Here is a 16,339-nt window from a genome sequence, read left to right on the forward strand (position 1 = left end):
TATGGAAAACCAATGGCCTTATGAGACATTGAACTACTAGTGCTTTCACATATGAAAAGGACAAAATTGATGTCTACGGAAAGCATGAACCCATCATACAGGATTTCTGATTTTCATTTTGATGTCAGAAGCCTGGGAGGAGGTGGAACTGGAGAGAGGAGATAAGAGCAAGAGCAAAGTCTGGTTTTCACAGAAAAGAAGTGAGAAAGGATTCCTGTGTAAGTATGTGGGGTGGTTTGCAAGTTTCTAGGTACACTTCTTTTCCTAACACATGCCTAAGAACAGTCTGTATTTAAAGCTGCACTTTGAGCTCTCTTGGACATACCTTTCTCACGTCTGAACTCTTTGGTTCTGTCGTCCAGGTTATAATTCTAGAAACAGCCAGCCTCGTCTCACTAGAGTTTACAAAATCTGTTGGATCCATCTGCCGAGCGAGGGACTCAATGTACTTCAGGATTGCAACTTTGACCTGAAAGATCCAATAATTACAAACATTAAGCACACTTTATGAACCTTTGAATAGAATTCCGAACTGAATTTTGATCAAAGAAAATAAATACTCTTGAGGGGACACCTCCTTTCTCCTGGATTTATGTTCCCCCAGGGAGCAGTGTCCACCAGGGATGAAAGCATGAAATGACTGACAGGTAAGTTTGTGAAAAGGGCCAGTGCTGTACAGGTCAATCCTCTTCAGTTTTAGACTGAAGGCACGCTCTGCTCCTCCCCTATATGGCAAGACACCTGCAAGGCATGAGCCCCTGCGGGCAGGCTGCGGGATTTCCAGCTCTGCCAATGACTGGGAAGCATTTAGCTTTGTGTTTTACACATCCTGGGCCATGTCTTACAAGGGAGCATTTTCAGAGATCAAGCTGATACTCTGCCCTAACTTCTCCACTGATGCTTCAATGGGTTTGTACCTTTAGAGAAGAGGGTTATCATTCAGTGGGCCTATCCTAAAATCCCCACAAAAGTTAATGATTAAAGAACAGATGATTTACATGATCTCATTCAAACCAAGACAAACCCTCCCTCAAATTCAGTCTCGTTACAGTGATGATTTCCCAAAATATGTAACAATTAATTTTCATGTGTTAGGATGTTAATATTGAAAACATTCTAGTAAGATACCTTATTTCAACATATCAGAGCTTTCTAGTTTAAATACTGTGAAAAACAGTAATAATACCCAAATGTTGGTAGGATGTGGAATAGCTGGTGCTCCGATTATACTGCTGGTAGGAATATAATATGGTATAACCATTTTCACAGTTTAAAATAAAGTTAAACATGTCCCTACCCAATAACCCAACAACTTTATTCCTAGGTACTCAACCAAGAGAAATGGAAACACATTCCCAAATAGTTGTACAAGGATGCTCATGACAGATTTATTTGTAACAGCCAAATAGGAGTCAAAAACAAAAAAGTACATTTTAAGCAAATTTGACTTCTAGAGGTTGAACTGTAATCACAAATAGTTACCAACCTTGAGGTTAGGAGTTTGAGTTTGATCCACAATAAATCTCATCAAAATGTTAAACTGTTGATCAAATGGAAAGGAGTCCCTAGGTTTAAGAGAAGAAAAAAAAGTGCTCAGTTTTAAAGAAAGATCTATTATAAAAAGTAATGCAAAACCGCATCAGTAATGAAAATATACCATTAGAGAGGAGTCTAATTTATATAAAAGCAAGCTTGACCTTAGTTGACTAAGTTTACTAACTGTACTTTTCATTTTATAGAAATACTACAGTAATACACATTATATGGAAAATTCAGAAAAAGAAAACTCTTGCTGAAAGTCCCCAGACACACACTATGCTCACTTTGAGTTATGCTATTTTGAAAATTAAGGCCAAGCAATAAACTAAGGAAGAGATTCCTACCTGCCCTCTAAGGGATCTGCTCGTCTTCTCTCTGGCCACCTTTCTGAATATTGCTTCGTGATAACCACCTCCAATCTCCAAATCTGGATCTGCATCCTGAGTGAGCACCTTACCGCTGGCCTTGCTAAGGCTCATCACACTGTCCTCCTTGGTCCCACTGGGCAACTGCTTATGGTCTCTGTTCTGTGGGGTCCCCACAGCAGAGTGCCTGTGGGAGACCCAGCAGGGGAACGAACTCCCCATCCAGCTACAATACGTATGCGGAAGCCAGGGCCTGCGGAAGCCCCTCTCGTGCTCCACTTCTGGCCTGTTCCTACGCTCACTTCTGGTAGCCGCTTCGCATCTTCGACACAACTGAGAACCCTGAGGGCTCCTGGCTCGCGAAAGTCTGTGCTCTCTCCCTTCAAGTACTGCAATTATTAGTATTAGTTTAAAAGTGCAGAAATGGTGTCTATGTGGGACAATGCAGACACATCTTCCACACTAACAGGAAAGACTGTATAAAGCAAACTTCTATTACAATGGGGGCTGAGTGAATGCACTGCTTTCTTTGGACTCTCTGACTCATACTGCCTATAAATTAAGGATACAAGGCTGACAAAGCACACACAAAATGCCTCTCTTTTTTTCTGCAGCAAGGGGAGAATGGAGAATCCACTGAAGTATAAACTGGTGTGTTTCATCAGGAAATGCGCCCATGGTTAGGCACGGCCAAAGGAAAGGGAACTGGCAGATCCCAATCAAGCCTATTACCTCAGGAACCCCTCACAGCCAGCATGGAGACCCCTACCCCACCCACACAACCCCCCCACCCCCCAGCCCCGGTACTCACAGACTGATCCTAAATATGCTTAAACAGCTAGGCATCTCAGCTGCTGGGGAAATGGGAATGATGAAGGTGTTCTAGAGACTTAGAATCTACCCAGAAGAGGATTCTTTTTTTTTTTTTTTAAGATTTTATTTATTTATTTGACAGACGGAGATCACAAGCAGGCAGAGAGAGAGGAGGAAGCAGGTTCCCTGCCCAGTAGTGGAGCCGGATGCAGGGCTCGATCCCAGGACTCTGGGATCATGACCCGGGCAGAAGGCAGAGGCTTTAACCCACTGAGCCACCCAGGTGCCCCCCAGAAGAGGATTCTTAAAGGGAAGAGGCATCCAGGAAAATAATAAGAGAGTTTTCCTTAATCACCAAAGTTTAGGAGTAGAATCTTAACAGTCCTGCCATCCCTAAAACTCTGAATGGTTTTGTCATTCATAAATTCATCTACATTAAGGAAGTGACCTTTAGGCCAAGTCTGGCTCATAAATATTTTATATGGCTTTCAGAGTGTCATTAAAAAACAAAACAAAAAACAAAAAACCTCAAATGTGTTGCCTTAATGCACATTTCTTTTTTTTTTTTTTTAAAGATTTTATTTATTTGAGAGAGAGAGAGGGCATGAGAGGGGAGAAGGTCAGAGGGAGATGCAGACTCCCCATGGAGCCGGGAGCCTGATGTGGGGACTTGATCCTGGAACTCCAGGACTATGACCTGAACTGAAGGCAGTCACTTAACCAACTGAGCCACCCAGGTGTCCCATTAATCCACATTTCTGACCTTTCTTGAGAAGTTTGGTACCACTGGGCCCACGCATCACCCTCCCTCCCATCTACTTCACCCAGTTATTATCAGCTAATCAGCCTCGCCCTGGCTGAGAACCTTTACAAACCCACTGATACACTGGTATGTAGGTAAGTTCCCTAATTCCACTAAACTTACTCAATCAAGGGAGGGATGGCATTTGAAAGGCTTACTGTAAATACAGTATATTAAACTGAGCTCAGTAAAAAATCAAAAGAGATCTATTTGGATAATAAAATTCTGTAGCAGCACAGATGATACAGATCTATAGGGTCAGGCACCAAAAGCAAACAGCTCACATCAGAGTGCAGAAGAACAAATCCAAGTTTGCAGTCACAGACATCTAATAGATGCATGCATGGGGATGATGGCAGGTGAGCGTGTGCTCCTGCAGTGGAGGGAGCCAGAGAGGAAAGAAAAAGCACAAAGACTATCCACACCGTCCTACAGAAGAGGAAGACGCCTGCCCACAGAGCAGCCTGCAGTCAGAGGAATGGACAACGGAGCCACAACCAGCAGTCCTGGATTCTGGCCCCCAGCCTGCCACTAACACGAAGTGTGACCCAGGCAAGTCAGGTCAAGTCTGTTCCCTCATTAATAAGATGAGGAAGGGTCCTTCCATTTTGGAAATTCCATGATATGCAGTCATCGCCCAGTGGGTAGTAACTGGGTTGTACAAAGGCTCCCATACTGATGGTAATTACCTGCTCTGGAGTCTTTTTTTTTTTTTTAATTTTTTATTTTTTCAGCATAACAGTATTCATTATTTTTGCACCACACCCAGTGCTCCATGCATTCCGTGCCCTCTACAATACCCACCACCTGGTGCCCCCAACCTCCCACCCCCCACCCCTTCAAAATTCTCATATCGTTTTTCAGAGTCCATAGTCTCTCATGGTTCACCTCCCCTTCCAATTTCCCTCAACTCCCTTCTCCTCTCCATCTCCCCTTGTCCTCCATGCTATTTGTTATGCTCCACAAATAAGTGAAACCATATGATAATTGACTCTCTCTGCTTGACTTATTTCACTCAGCATAATCTCTTCCAGTCCCGTCCATGTTGCTACAAAACTTGGGTATTCATCCTTTCTTTTTTCTTTTTTTTTTTTTTACAGCTTTATAAACATATATTTTTATCCCCAGGGGTACAGGTCTGCGAATCGCCAGGTTTACACACTTCACAGCACTCACCATAGCACATACCCTCCCCAATATCCATAACCCCCCCCTCTCCCAACCCCCTCCACCCTCAACCCTCTGTTTTGTGAGATTAAGAGTCACTTATGGTTTGTCTCCCTCCCAATCCCATCTTGTTTCATTTACTCTTCTCCTACCCCCTCAACCCCCCATGTTGCATCTCCTCTTCCTCATATCAGGGAGATCATATGATAGTTGTCTTTCTCCGAATGACTTATTTCGCTAAGCATGATACCCTCTAGTTCCATCCACGTCGTCGCAAATGGCAAGATTTCATTTCTTTTGATGGCTGCATAGTATTCCATTGTGTATATATACCACATCTTCTTTATCCATTCGTCTGTAGATGGACATCTAGGTTCTTTCCATAGTTTGGCTATTGTAGACATTGCTGCTATAAACATTCGGGTGCACGTTTCCCTTCGGATCACTACGTTTGTATCTTCAGGGTAAATACCCAGCAGTGCAATTGCAGGGTCATAGGGAAGTTCTATTTTCAACATTTTGAGGAACCTCCATGCTGTTTTCCAGAGTGGTTGCACCAGCTTGCATTCCCGCCAACAGTGTAGGAGGGTTCCCCTTTCTCCGCATCCTCGCCAGCATCTGTCATTTCCTGACTTGTTAATTTTAGCCATTCTGACTGGTGGGAGGTGATATCTCATTGTGGTTTTGATTTGTATTTCCCTGATGCCGAGTGATATGGAGCACTTTTTCATGTGTCTGTTGGCCATCTGGATGTCTTCTTTGCAGAAATGTCTGTTCATGTCCTCTGCCCATTTCTTGATTGGATTATTTGTTCTTTGGGTGTTGAGTTTGCTAAGTTCTTTATAGATTTTGGACACTAGCCCTTTATCTGATTTGTCATTTGCAAATATCTTCTCCCATTCTGTCAGTTGTCTTTTGGTTTTGTTAACTGTTTCCTTTGCTGTGCAAAAGCTTTTGATCTTGATAAAATCCCAAAAGTTCATTTTTGCCCTTGCTTCCCTTGCCTTTGGTGATGTTCCTAGGAAGATATTGCTGCGGCTGAGGTCGAAGACGTTGCTGCCTGTGTTCTCCTCGAGGATTTTGATGGATTCCTTTCTCACATTGAGATCCTTCATCCATTTTGAGTCTATTTTCGTGTATGGTGTAAGGAAATGATCCAATTTCATTTTTCTGCATGTGGCTGTCCAATTTTCCCAACACCATTTATTGAAGAGGCTGTCTTTTTTCCATTGGACATTCTTTCCTGCTTTGTTGAAGATGAGTTGACCATAGAGTTGAGGGTCCATTTCTGGGCTCTCTATTCTGTTCCATTGATCTATGTGTCTGTTTTTGTGCCAGTACCATGCTGTCTTGATGATGACAGCTTTGTAATAGAGCTTGAAGTCCGGAATTGTGATGCCACCAACTTTGGCTTTCTTTTTCAATATTCCTTTGGCTATTCGAGGTCTTTTCTGGTTCCATATAAATTTTAGGATTATTTGTTCCATTTCTTTGAAAAAAATGGATGGTACTTTGATAGGAATTGCATTAAATGTGTAGATTGCTTTAGGTAGCAAAGACATTTTCACAATATTTATTCTTCCAATCCAGGAGCATGGAACATTTTTCCATTTCTTTGTGTCTTCCTCAATTTCTTTCATGAGTACTTTATAGTTTTCTGAGTATAGATTCTTAGTCTCTTTGGTTAGGTTTATTCCTAGGTATCTTATAGTTTTGGGTGCAATTGTAAATGGGATGGACTCCTTAATTTCTCTTTCTTCTGTCTTGTTGTTGGTGTAGAGAAATGCAACTGATTTCTGTGCATTGATTTTATATCCTGACACTTTACTGAATTCCTGTACAAGTTCTAGCAGTTTTGGAGTGGAGTTTTTTGGATTTTCCACATATAGTATCATATCATCTGCAAAGAGTGATAGTTTGACTTCTTCTTTGCCGATTTGGATGCCTTTAATTTCCTTTTGTTGTCTGATTGCTGAGGCTAGGACTTCTAGTACTATGTTGAATAGCAGTGGTGATAACGGACATCCCTGCCGTGTTCCTGACCTTAGCGGAAAAGCTTTCAGTTTTTCTCCATTGAGCACGATATTTGCAGTGGGTTTTTCATAGATGGCTTTGATAATATTGAGGTATGTGCCCTCTATCCCTACACTTTGAAGAGTTTTGATCAGGAAGGGATGCTGTACTTTGTCAAATGCTTTTTCAGCATCTATGAGAGTATCATATGGTTCTTGTTCTTTCTTTTATTAATGTGTTGTATCACATTGATTGATTTGCGGATGTTGAACCAACCTTGCAGCCCTGGAATAAATCCCACTTGGTCGTGGTGAATAATCCTTTTAATGTACTGTTGAATCCTATTGGCTAGTATTTTGGTGAGAATTTTTGCATCTGTGTTCATCAAGGATATTGGTCTGTAGTTCTCTTTTTTGATGGGATCCTTGTCTGGTTTTGGGATCAAGGTGATGCTGGCCTCATAAAATGAGTTTGGAAGTTTTCCTTCTATTTCTATTTTTTGGAACAGTTGAGAATAGGAATTAGTTCTTCTTTAAATGTTTGGTAGAATTCCCCCGGGAAGCCGTCTGGCCCTGGGCTTTTGTTTGTTTGGAGATTTTTGATGACTGCTTCAATCTCCTTACTGGTTATGGGTCTGTTCAGGCTTTCTATTTCTTCCTGGCTCAGTTGTGGTAGTTTATATGTCTCTAGGAATGCATCCATTTCTTCCAGATTGTCAAATTTGTTGGCGTAGAGTTGCTCATAGTATGTTCTTATAATTGTCTGTATTTCTTTGGTGTTTGTTGTGATCTCTCCTCTTTCATTCATGATTTTATTTATTTGGGTCCTTTCTCTTTTCTTTTTGATAAGTCTGGCCAGGGGTTTATCAATCTTATTAATTCTTTCAAAGAACCAGCTCCTAGTTTCGTTGATTTGTTCTATTGTTTTTTTGGTTTCTATTTCATTGATTTCTGCTCTGATCTTTTTTTTTTTTTTTTAAGATTTTATTTATTTATTTGTCAGAGAGAGAGAGGGAGAGAGAGGAAGCACAGGCAGACAGAATGGCAGGCAGAGGTAGAGGGAGAAGCAGGCTCCCCGATGAGCAAGGAGCCCGATGTGGGACTCGATCCCAGGACGCTGGGATCATGACCTGAGCCGAAGGCAGCTGCTTAACCAACTGAGCCACCCAGGCGTCCCTCTGCTCTGATCTTTATGATTTCTCTTCTCCTGCTGGGTTTAGGGTTTCTTTCTTGTGCTTTCTCCAGCTCCTTTAGGTGTAGGGTTAGGTTGTGTACCTGAGACCTTTCTTGTTTCTTGAGAAAGCCTTGTACCGCTATATATTTTCCTCTCAGGACTGCCTTTGTTGTGTCCCACAGATTCTGAACCGTTGTGTTTTCATTATCATTTGTTTCCATAAATTTTTTCAATTCTTCTTTAATTTCCTGGTTGACCCATTCATTCTTTAGAAGGATGCTGTTTAGTCTCCATGTATTTGGGTTCTTTCCAAATTTCCTCTTGTGACTGAGTTCTAGCTTTAGAGCATTGTGGTCTGAAAATATGCAGGGAATGCTCCCAATCTTTTGATACCGGTTGAGACTTGATTTAGGACCAAGAATGTGATCTATTCTGGAGAATGTTCCATGTGCACTAGAGAAGAATGTGTATTTTGTTGCTTTGGGATGAAATGTTCTGAATATATCTGTGATGTCCATCTGGTCCAGTGTGTCATTTAAGGCCTTGATTTCCTTGTTGATCTTTTGCTTGGATGATCTGTCCATTTCAGTGAGGGGAGTGTTAAAATCCCCTACTATGATTGTATTCTTGTCGATGTGTTTCTTTGATTTTGTTATTAATTGGTTTATATAGTTGGCTGCTCCCACGTTAGGGGCATAGATATTTAAAATTGTTAGATCTTCTTGTTGGACAGTTCCTTTGAGTATGATATAGTGTCTTTCCTCATCTCTTATTATAGTCTTTGGCTTAAAATCTAATTGATCTGATATAAGGATTGCCACTCCTGCTTTCTTCTGATGTCCATTAGCATGGTAAATTCTTTTCCACCCCCTCACTTTAAACCTGGAGGTGTCTTCGGGTTTAAGATGAGTTTCTTGTAGGCAACATATAGATGGGTTTTGTTTTTTTATCCATTCTGATACCCTGTGTCTTTTGATTGGGGCATTTAGCCCATTAACATTCAGGGTAAGTATTGAGAGATATGAATTTAGTGCCATTGTATTGCCTGTAAGGTGACTGTTATTGTATATTGTCTCTGTTTCTTTCTGATCTACTACTTTTAGGGTCTCTCTTTGCTTAGAGGACCCCTTTCAATATTTCCTGTAGAGCTGGTTTGGTATTTGCAAATTCTTTCAGTTTTTGTTTGTCCTGGAAGCTTTTAATCTCTCCTTCTATTTTCAATGATAGCCTAGCTGGATATAGTATTCTTGGCTGCATGTTTTTCTCATTTAGTACTCTGAATATATCATGCCAGCTCTTTCTGGCCTGCCAGGTCTCTGTGGATAAGTCTGCTGCCAATCTAATATTTTTACCATTGTACGTTACAGACTTCTTTTCCTGGGCTGCTTTCAGGATCTTCTCTTTGTCACTAAGACTTGTCAATTTTACTATTAGGTGACGGGGTGTGGACCTATTCTTATTGATTTTGAGGGGGGGTTCTCTGAACCTCCTGAATTTTGATGCTTGTTCCCTTTGCCATATTGGGGAAATTCTCTCCAATAATTCTCTCCAATATACCTTCTGCTCCCCTCTCTGTTTCCTCTTCTTCTGGAATCCCAATTATTCTAATGTTGTTTCGTCTTATGGTGTCACTTATCTCTCGAATTCTCCCCTCGTGGTCCAGTAGCTGTTTGTCCCTCTTTTGCTCAGCTTCTTTATTCTCTGTCATTTGGTCTTCTATATCGCTAATTCTTTCTTCTGCCTCATTTATCCTAGCAGTGAGAGCCTCCATTTTTGATTGCACCTTATTAATAGCTTTTTTGATTTCAACTTGGTTAGATTTTAGTTCTTTTATTTCTCCAGAAAGGGCTTTTATATCTCCCGAGAGGGTTGCTTTAATATCTTCCATGCCTTTTTCAAGCCCGGCTAGAACCTTGAGAATCGTCATTCTGAACTCTATATCTGACATATTACCAATGTCTGTATTGATTAGGTCCTTAGCCTTTGGTACTGCCTCTTGTTCTTTTTTTTGTTGTGAATTTTTCCGCCTTGTCATTTTGTCCAGATAAGAGTATTTGAAGGAGCAAGTAAAATACTAAAAGGGTGGCAATAGCCCCAGGAAAATATGCTTTAGCCAAATCAGAAGAGATCCCGAATTGTGAGGGGGGAGAAAGGGGATAAAAAGGGGTTCAGAAAGAAAGAAAAAAAAAAAAGAAACTATTAAAAAAAAGAAAACTGATAAAGAAAAAATATAAAAAGAGGAAAATATATATATATATTAGATAAACTATTTAAAAAACGTTAAAAAAGAAAACGGTAAAGTTAAAAAAATTTAGCAGAAGAAGAGAAAAAGAAAAAAAATTGAAAAAGAAAAAAAAAATTAAATTAACTGCAAGGCTAAAAAATCATGGGGAGAAAGCCATGAGTTCCGTGCTTTGCTTTCTTCTCCTCTGGAATTCCGCCGCTCTCCTTGGTATTGAAACTGCCCTCCTTGGTAGGTGAACTTGGTCCTGGCTGGGTTTTCCGTTGATCTTCTGGGGGAGGGGCCTGTTGTCGTGATTCTCAAGCGTCTTTGCCCCAGGCGGAGTTGCACCGCCCTTACCCGGGGCCACGATGAGTAATCCGCTCGGGTTCGCTTTCAGGAGCTTTTGTTCCCTGAGCGCTTTCCGTAGAGTTCCGGAGGACGGGAATGAAGATGGCGGCCTCCCGGTCTCCGGCCCGGAGGAGCCGAGAGCCCGGGGCCCCACTCCTCAGTGCGCCCTCAGAGAACAGCGCCCAATGACTCCCGTCACCCTGACCTCCGGCCGCGCTCCGAGCTGACCGAGCCTGCGACCGGTTCAAGGCAACCCCAAGCTGAGAGTCACTTCTCGGCTCTGTCTCTGTAGCCGGCTTTCCCGTTCTAATACCGGTAAGCTCTGCGACACTCAGACACCCCCGATCCTTCTGCGACCCTGCGGGACCTCAGGCCGCGCTGATCCCGCCTGGGCTTCACCCCAGTTAAGCCTCTGGAGCGATGTCCCTCAGCGGAACAGACTTTTAAAAGTCCTGATTTTGCTCCGTTGCTCCGCCGCTCGCCGGGAGCCGGCCCCTCCCGCCGCAGTCTATTTTCCCGTCGCTTTGGATTCACTTCTCCGCCAGTCCTACCTTGCAGAAAGTGGTTGATTTTCTGTTTCTGGAATTGCTGTTCTTCTTCTCTTCAATTTCCCGTTGGATTTGTAGGTGTTTGCAATCTTTAGATAAGCTATTTAGCTGATCTCCCGCTACCCGAAGTAGTCTTAGCCTGCTACTTCTCCGCCATCTTGACTCCTCTCTGGAGTCATTTTTTTACTCATTTAAACATTCAGTGATCTGACACATGACCCTCCATCTCCTACCAAATCATAATGAAGAGTTTACAGCCAAGTATCTTCTGAAGTCATTTAAGCTCCAATACTTGTATGTTGAGGACCTACACCTGTGAGATAACTGATAGGAGGTCGCTCAACAACGACCGCGCACAGTTTTTTGCACGTCTCTGAGTCTCCGCAGACCTTCTCTCTTTCTTCATAACAGCCAGAGAGTTACAACTGCTGTGTTAGCAATCTCCAAGCTACTGAATGCTAAGAGAGAGTATACCTGGACAAAAGGGACATCACACGTGCTAGAAAATTTCTAGTGTGACTTGTAAGAAGTTGAAGTATTAAAAGGGCTAGGGTCTTCAGAAGGATGTAAATAAATACTCAAATGTCTTTCAAAGAGAAGGGAATCCGTTTGCAAGGCTTGATAATATTTGTTTTTAATTTGTCTTGAGTGTTCACAAAAACCATACCAGCGCAACAAGAATATGGGTATTTCATCTCATGTAATGCACGAACATTTCAACAAATACGTTAACAAGTTAATGTGGAAATTGTGTCAGAGAGTACTTATTCAAGCAGATGACAAAACCATGGGTAACACCTATGAGAGTCTTGTAACATCAGCATGGTCTGGCCCATGTGGAGAGACATTTTCCAGAAGATGATGTCCAAATGGCCAACAAATACATGAACTGCTCAACGTCACTATGAGGGAATGCCAATCAAAACCACAAGGAGGTATTACCTCATACCTCCTTAGCTATTGTCAAAAAGATAAGAGAGAAGAAGTGTTGGCGAGGGCATGGTAAAAAGGTAACCCTTCTGCACTGTGGGTGAGAATGTCAATTGGTGCAGCCACCACAGAAAATAGTTCAGATTCCTCAAAAGTTAAAAATAGAAACATCATATGGTCCAGTAACTCCACTTTTGGGTGTGTATCCAAAGGGAATGAAACTACTATCTCGAAGAGATAACTGACCTCATGGTCACTGTAGCATTATTTACAAAAGCCAAGATATAAAACAAAGTGTCTGTCAACGGAAGAATGGATTAAAAAAAAAAACAAAAAACACAAGAAATATTATTTGGTCATAAAAAAGAAACTGCTGCCATTTGTAACAACATGGATGGACCCTAAGGGCATTATGCTAAGTGAAATAAGCCAAACAGAGAAAAGCAAATAATGCATGATCTGACTTAAACGTGGAATCCTGGGCTACCCTCCCACCCCACAAAAGCAAAATCCATAGAAGTAGAGTAGAATGGTGATTGCCAGGGCATATGGGGTGGGGAAAATGGAGAGATGCTGGTTAAGGGATAAAAGCTTCCAGTTTCAACATGAATAAGCTCTGGGGATGTAAAGTACAGAATGGTGATTTCAGTTAACAATACTGTATCATATTTCTTACCATATTCATATCTCTTAGTTGCTAAGAGAATAGATCTGAAAGTTCTTACCACCACAACAGAAAAATGGCAATTATGTGAGATGAAAGATGTGTTAAGTAATGTTATAATCATTTAGCAATATACACACGTTGTCAAATCATCAGGTTTATATATGTCAAACTTACACAGCATTATATGAGTTGTACTGAATATCTGAGTTATCTCTCATGATATAACATTATATAATATACATAATATAATATACATGACAATATTTGAGTTATATCTCAAAAGCTGGAGAAAAAAAACGGTCTAGCCCCTAAAATCTTACCTGGTGACATCTAGAGCCTTCTGAACTTTTGCCTGCACAGATCCAAGTAAGTCTGCTCCCATTTTCTTAAGTAATTGTGTGAGAAGAACAAAAAGCCAGTCTTGCAAGTCATCCTTATGAATTATTATAAAATCCACAAGAGTCTCCAAAAACATACTGAAAACCTAGGCACAAATGAAAACCAAATGTTTCATATGTGTAATTCATAATTTCCTTCAAAGTCTTTATTAAAAATGGACTGGTCATATAGAGAAGACAAATATATTAAAAAAAAATAGATAAAGGAAAAAGGATCAGAACTTACTCTCTGTTGTGAATTCCACGGCAAACCAGGCCATGCAACAAAACAAATTCCATGTTAGTCCACAGTGAATTAATAACCATTTTCATGCAGTTTCTTAAAAGACCTAGAAAAGACTACACACTGATACTGATACTCTCCCCTCCCTCAATATGACTTCAAAATTCAGTACTGAGAGAAATTAACTTTGCTGAAAGTCATTTGTTTAATCCTGGAGGCCTCTCTTCCTTCCATCCTTCCTTCGTCTTAAAAAAATTTAAAAAAGTCTTTTTAACCATCATAATTCCGTACTATTACTGTCCATTATCTAGTATTCAACAAGTAATGCTACAAGATGAGGGAGGGAAAAAAACTTTGTGCATTGTAGATTTTGAGGTAGTCCAATTCAGATACCATAAAGTAATACAATATAAAAAGATATTATTAAAGTCATTATAGTCTTTATTAAAAATTATGGCTTAGAATAAAAAAGATACAGTCCACATAATTCTCACGTTGCTGTGCGATTATTAATGCTGCATAAGGTGAGATAAGAGTCCACAGGGGACTATCCTCGAGCCGATTTCAGAGAGGTTAGCAGCACTGTGTCCCCTACTTGGCTAATGAGTCATGCTCTAGTGGGACAACCAAGCCATTATACCACCTACTCAGTTGTAGCACAGCAACTGTTAACCACCAGGGGTCTCCCTTGAGACAGCTCAGAAAAAAACTCATGAGCCCCTGCTATGGGATTCCTGGCTTAGCTCCAAGGCAGCTAGCAAATATTAACTAAACTGAGACCTCCAAACTCACTGTACAAGAGCCTTCTGATGGAAACAAATTTCCTTCTTTATCCTCACATTCTGGTTCTGAATCAGCAATCTAGAGGTGACAGGTAACAGAAATTTCATCAATGCCCCATATCTAACATCCCTTATGCTCTAACTCTTATGAATCTTATGCTTAAAATCTTCCCTTTTGGGTGGGGGGGGGGGGACCCAATATAGGGCCCAAACCCATGACCCTATGCTCAAGACTTAATCCAAGATCAAGAGTCAGACATTCAACTGACTGAGACACCGGGGCGCCCCAGTCTTCCTGCTTTTAAACACTATCTTAAGAGAAAAATCATGGTAATTGTAACTTTGCATATCTGTGTGGCCCTAGAACTCAACCTTCCTTGGATTCTACTTATGGTGTTAATGTTAACCTTGCTGTGAGGTTTATCACAGGAATTTTAAGACATGCTTCAAGACCAGTATCGAGAACTGTAGTCTCTCACCAACCCCCGCCCCACAGAAAAAAGGGACACCCCCCCCCCAACTCATTCTCCCAGGCTCCTATGTGCATCTCAAAGAACAGGGGTAATGTGTTGTTTGCTGTGTCCCTAGCCCAGAGCGAGTACTCAGTGAGTGCTGAATGACTAGATGGAATATGTCTGATGACTCTAATAAGAAAGACAGGGCAGGAAAGGAACAGAGGTCACAATAACTGGCTGGCCATGACAGGTCTCCTTTTCCCCATAAGACTTACAAGAGACCATTTTTACTAGGAAAACTGTGGTCTGAGATCGTGAAATCCTGCACTGTCAAGCACATGAGATTTGTTTATACTGACTTAAAAGTTCCCCCAATTTTTGTACTTCTGTTTCTGTCCTTTATCCATCCTTTAAACTTGCCCAATAAACTCATTCCTCCCATTTTCTTTCTCTAAAAGCATCCAACTAGGATTCCTCCAAAACTAACGGTATTTGTTTCAAATTCAGACTGCAAGCAAGCTTCTGTAAAGGGTCCCTTTCTTGGCACAACTTCTAGTAAGGGTCTGGGTCATAGTCAGGGGTGTTTTCCTCCCAGCAGGGACCCCTCCTCAGGCTCAGTGCTCTCTTTGCACCCCAGGCCTGTGGACGTCAGCTAGGTGGCCCCATCTACCAAGTTCTTGAGGACAGCAAAATTCTATTTGGAGAAATAGCTTAACCTGGTTTTTCAATAAATCTATTACATAAATGCTTCTATTTTTCTATCTTGTCCTATATAGAGAAATTCTACATGGGGTACAAAAAAAATTATATACTTGACTATCTTCTTCACTTCTATTAAGTTAAAAAAAAAAAGGCATTGCATTAGAATATGTTGTTTTATTCTACCCAAAAGCATCTGAATATGACTACATCTGATTCTTTCCATTAACTCTTTTTTCCCCTTTATGACTTAAAACAAACTTTATTTAGCTTATTTTGCTCCATGTTTTAAGGACATCTGAAGTTCCCACAAAGTCGTTCTTAAAAGATACAACGTAAACTACTGCAGAAACTGGTGTTGAATCTGTAAGGTCTATACTTCGCTGTGGGGAATTATCTCTCACTCTTAAGTAGTGTATTATATGGCTCACGTGGCCATGCGGGGGGAGAGGTGGGCAGGCACGAGTCCCAGACTCACCTTGCTGTGAGGGTCAGCAAACATTCGGGTGAAGATCTCACACAGTCTTTTCAATTCTACTCGACTAGAAGAAATAAAATGGAAATTAATAAACGAACTTAGGATTTAATGACGAGTCAGCACTGAGATTAGCGAGAGCTTTTTTAGAACTAATTTTTATGTAGCGAATCTTTTTTCACAAATGAATCATTCTATTTAATTCACAACGAAATTAAGTACAAATATAAAACCATGACAGTTTGACTCTCAACTTAAAATGAGGCAACAGAATCTCAGAGAGTGACTACCAGAGTTCACACACACGGCAGTGGCAAAGCCTGGAGCTAAATACCACTCATCTCATTTGAGGTCTGTTTTCCACCTGCCATCGGTGAACAGTAATGGGATAAAGTGTAGGAAAATCATGTGCTTTGGAGTCAGCAGAGACCTGGATTTTAATATCAGTTTTGCTACAAACTACTCGGTTGTATTTAGATGCGTATTAAACAAATGGCCACAGGGAGGATTAAAGGAGGGAATGCTGCATTCCTACAACTGTTAAGACCCAGCAAACATTCATTTCCTGTTAGTGCCCTTTTGCCTTTCTGACCCTTACTAACCTATACTATTGCATTCCATTTTTCCTTTAAGGCTTGAGTAAGTGTCATCACCTCTTCCCCAAATCACCCCTGAGTAATCAGACGAGACAGTTGGTTCGATGATCCTTTGACATTAT

The 16,339-nt window shown here is 41.1% G+C and overlaps 1 protein-coding gene across 16 annotated transcripts in view; it reads right to left on the bottom strand.

Moving 5' to 3' along the window:
- Nucleotides 1-16,339, bottom strand: part of CLASP1 (cytoplasmic linker associated protein 1) — a 278,451-nt gene that overhangs the window by 53,287 nt on the left and 208,825 nt on the right. For 9 of the 16 annotated variants that reach the window (XM_047722647.1, XM_047722646.1, XM_047722644.1 and 6 more), the window contains 5 exons: nucleotides 15,625-15,688; nucleotides 13,214-13,216; nucleotides 12,910-13,073; nucleotides 1,487-1,565; nucleotides 326-469 (listed from right to left, as the gene is read on the bottom strand). In XM_047722647.1, the coding sequence (XP_047578603.1) occupies nucleotides 326-469; nucleotides 1,487-1,565; nucleotides 12,910-13,073; nucleotides 13,214-13,216; nucleotides 15,625-15,688 (454 nt within the window). Of the gene's footprint in view, nucleotides 1-325; nucleotides 470-1,486; nucleotides 1,566-12,909; nucleotides 13,074-13,213; nucleotides 13,217-14,002; nucleotides 14,072-15,624; nucleotides 15,689-16,339 lie in introns of all 16 variants that reach the window. The other 7 variants (XM_047722639.1, XM_047722643.1, XM_047722642.1 and 4 more) reach the window with 2 other exon arrangements.

The sequence above is a fragment of the Lutra lutra genome, chromosome 3, assembly GCF_902655055.1.
Source record: "Lutra lutra chromosome 3, mLutLut1.2, whole genome shotgun sequence".
NCBI lineage: Eukaryota > Metazoa > Chordata > Mammalia > Carnivora > Mustelidae > Lutra > Lutra lutra.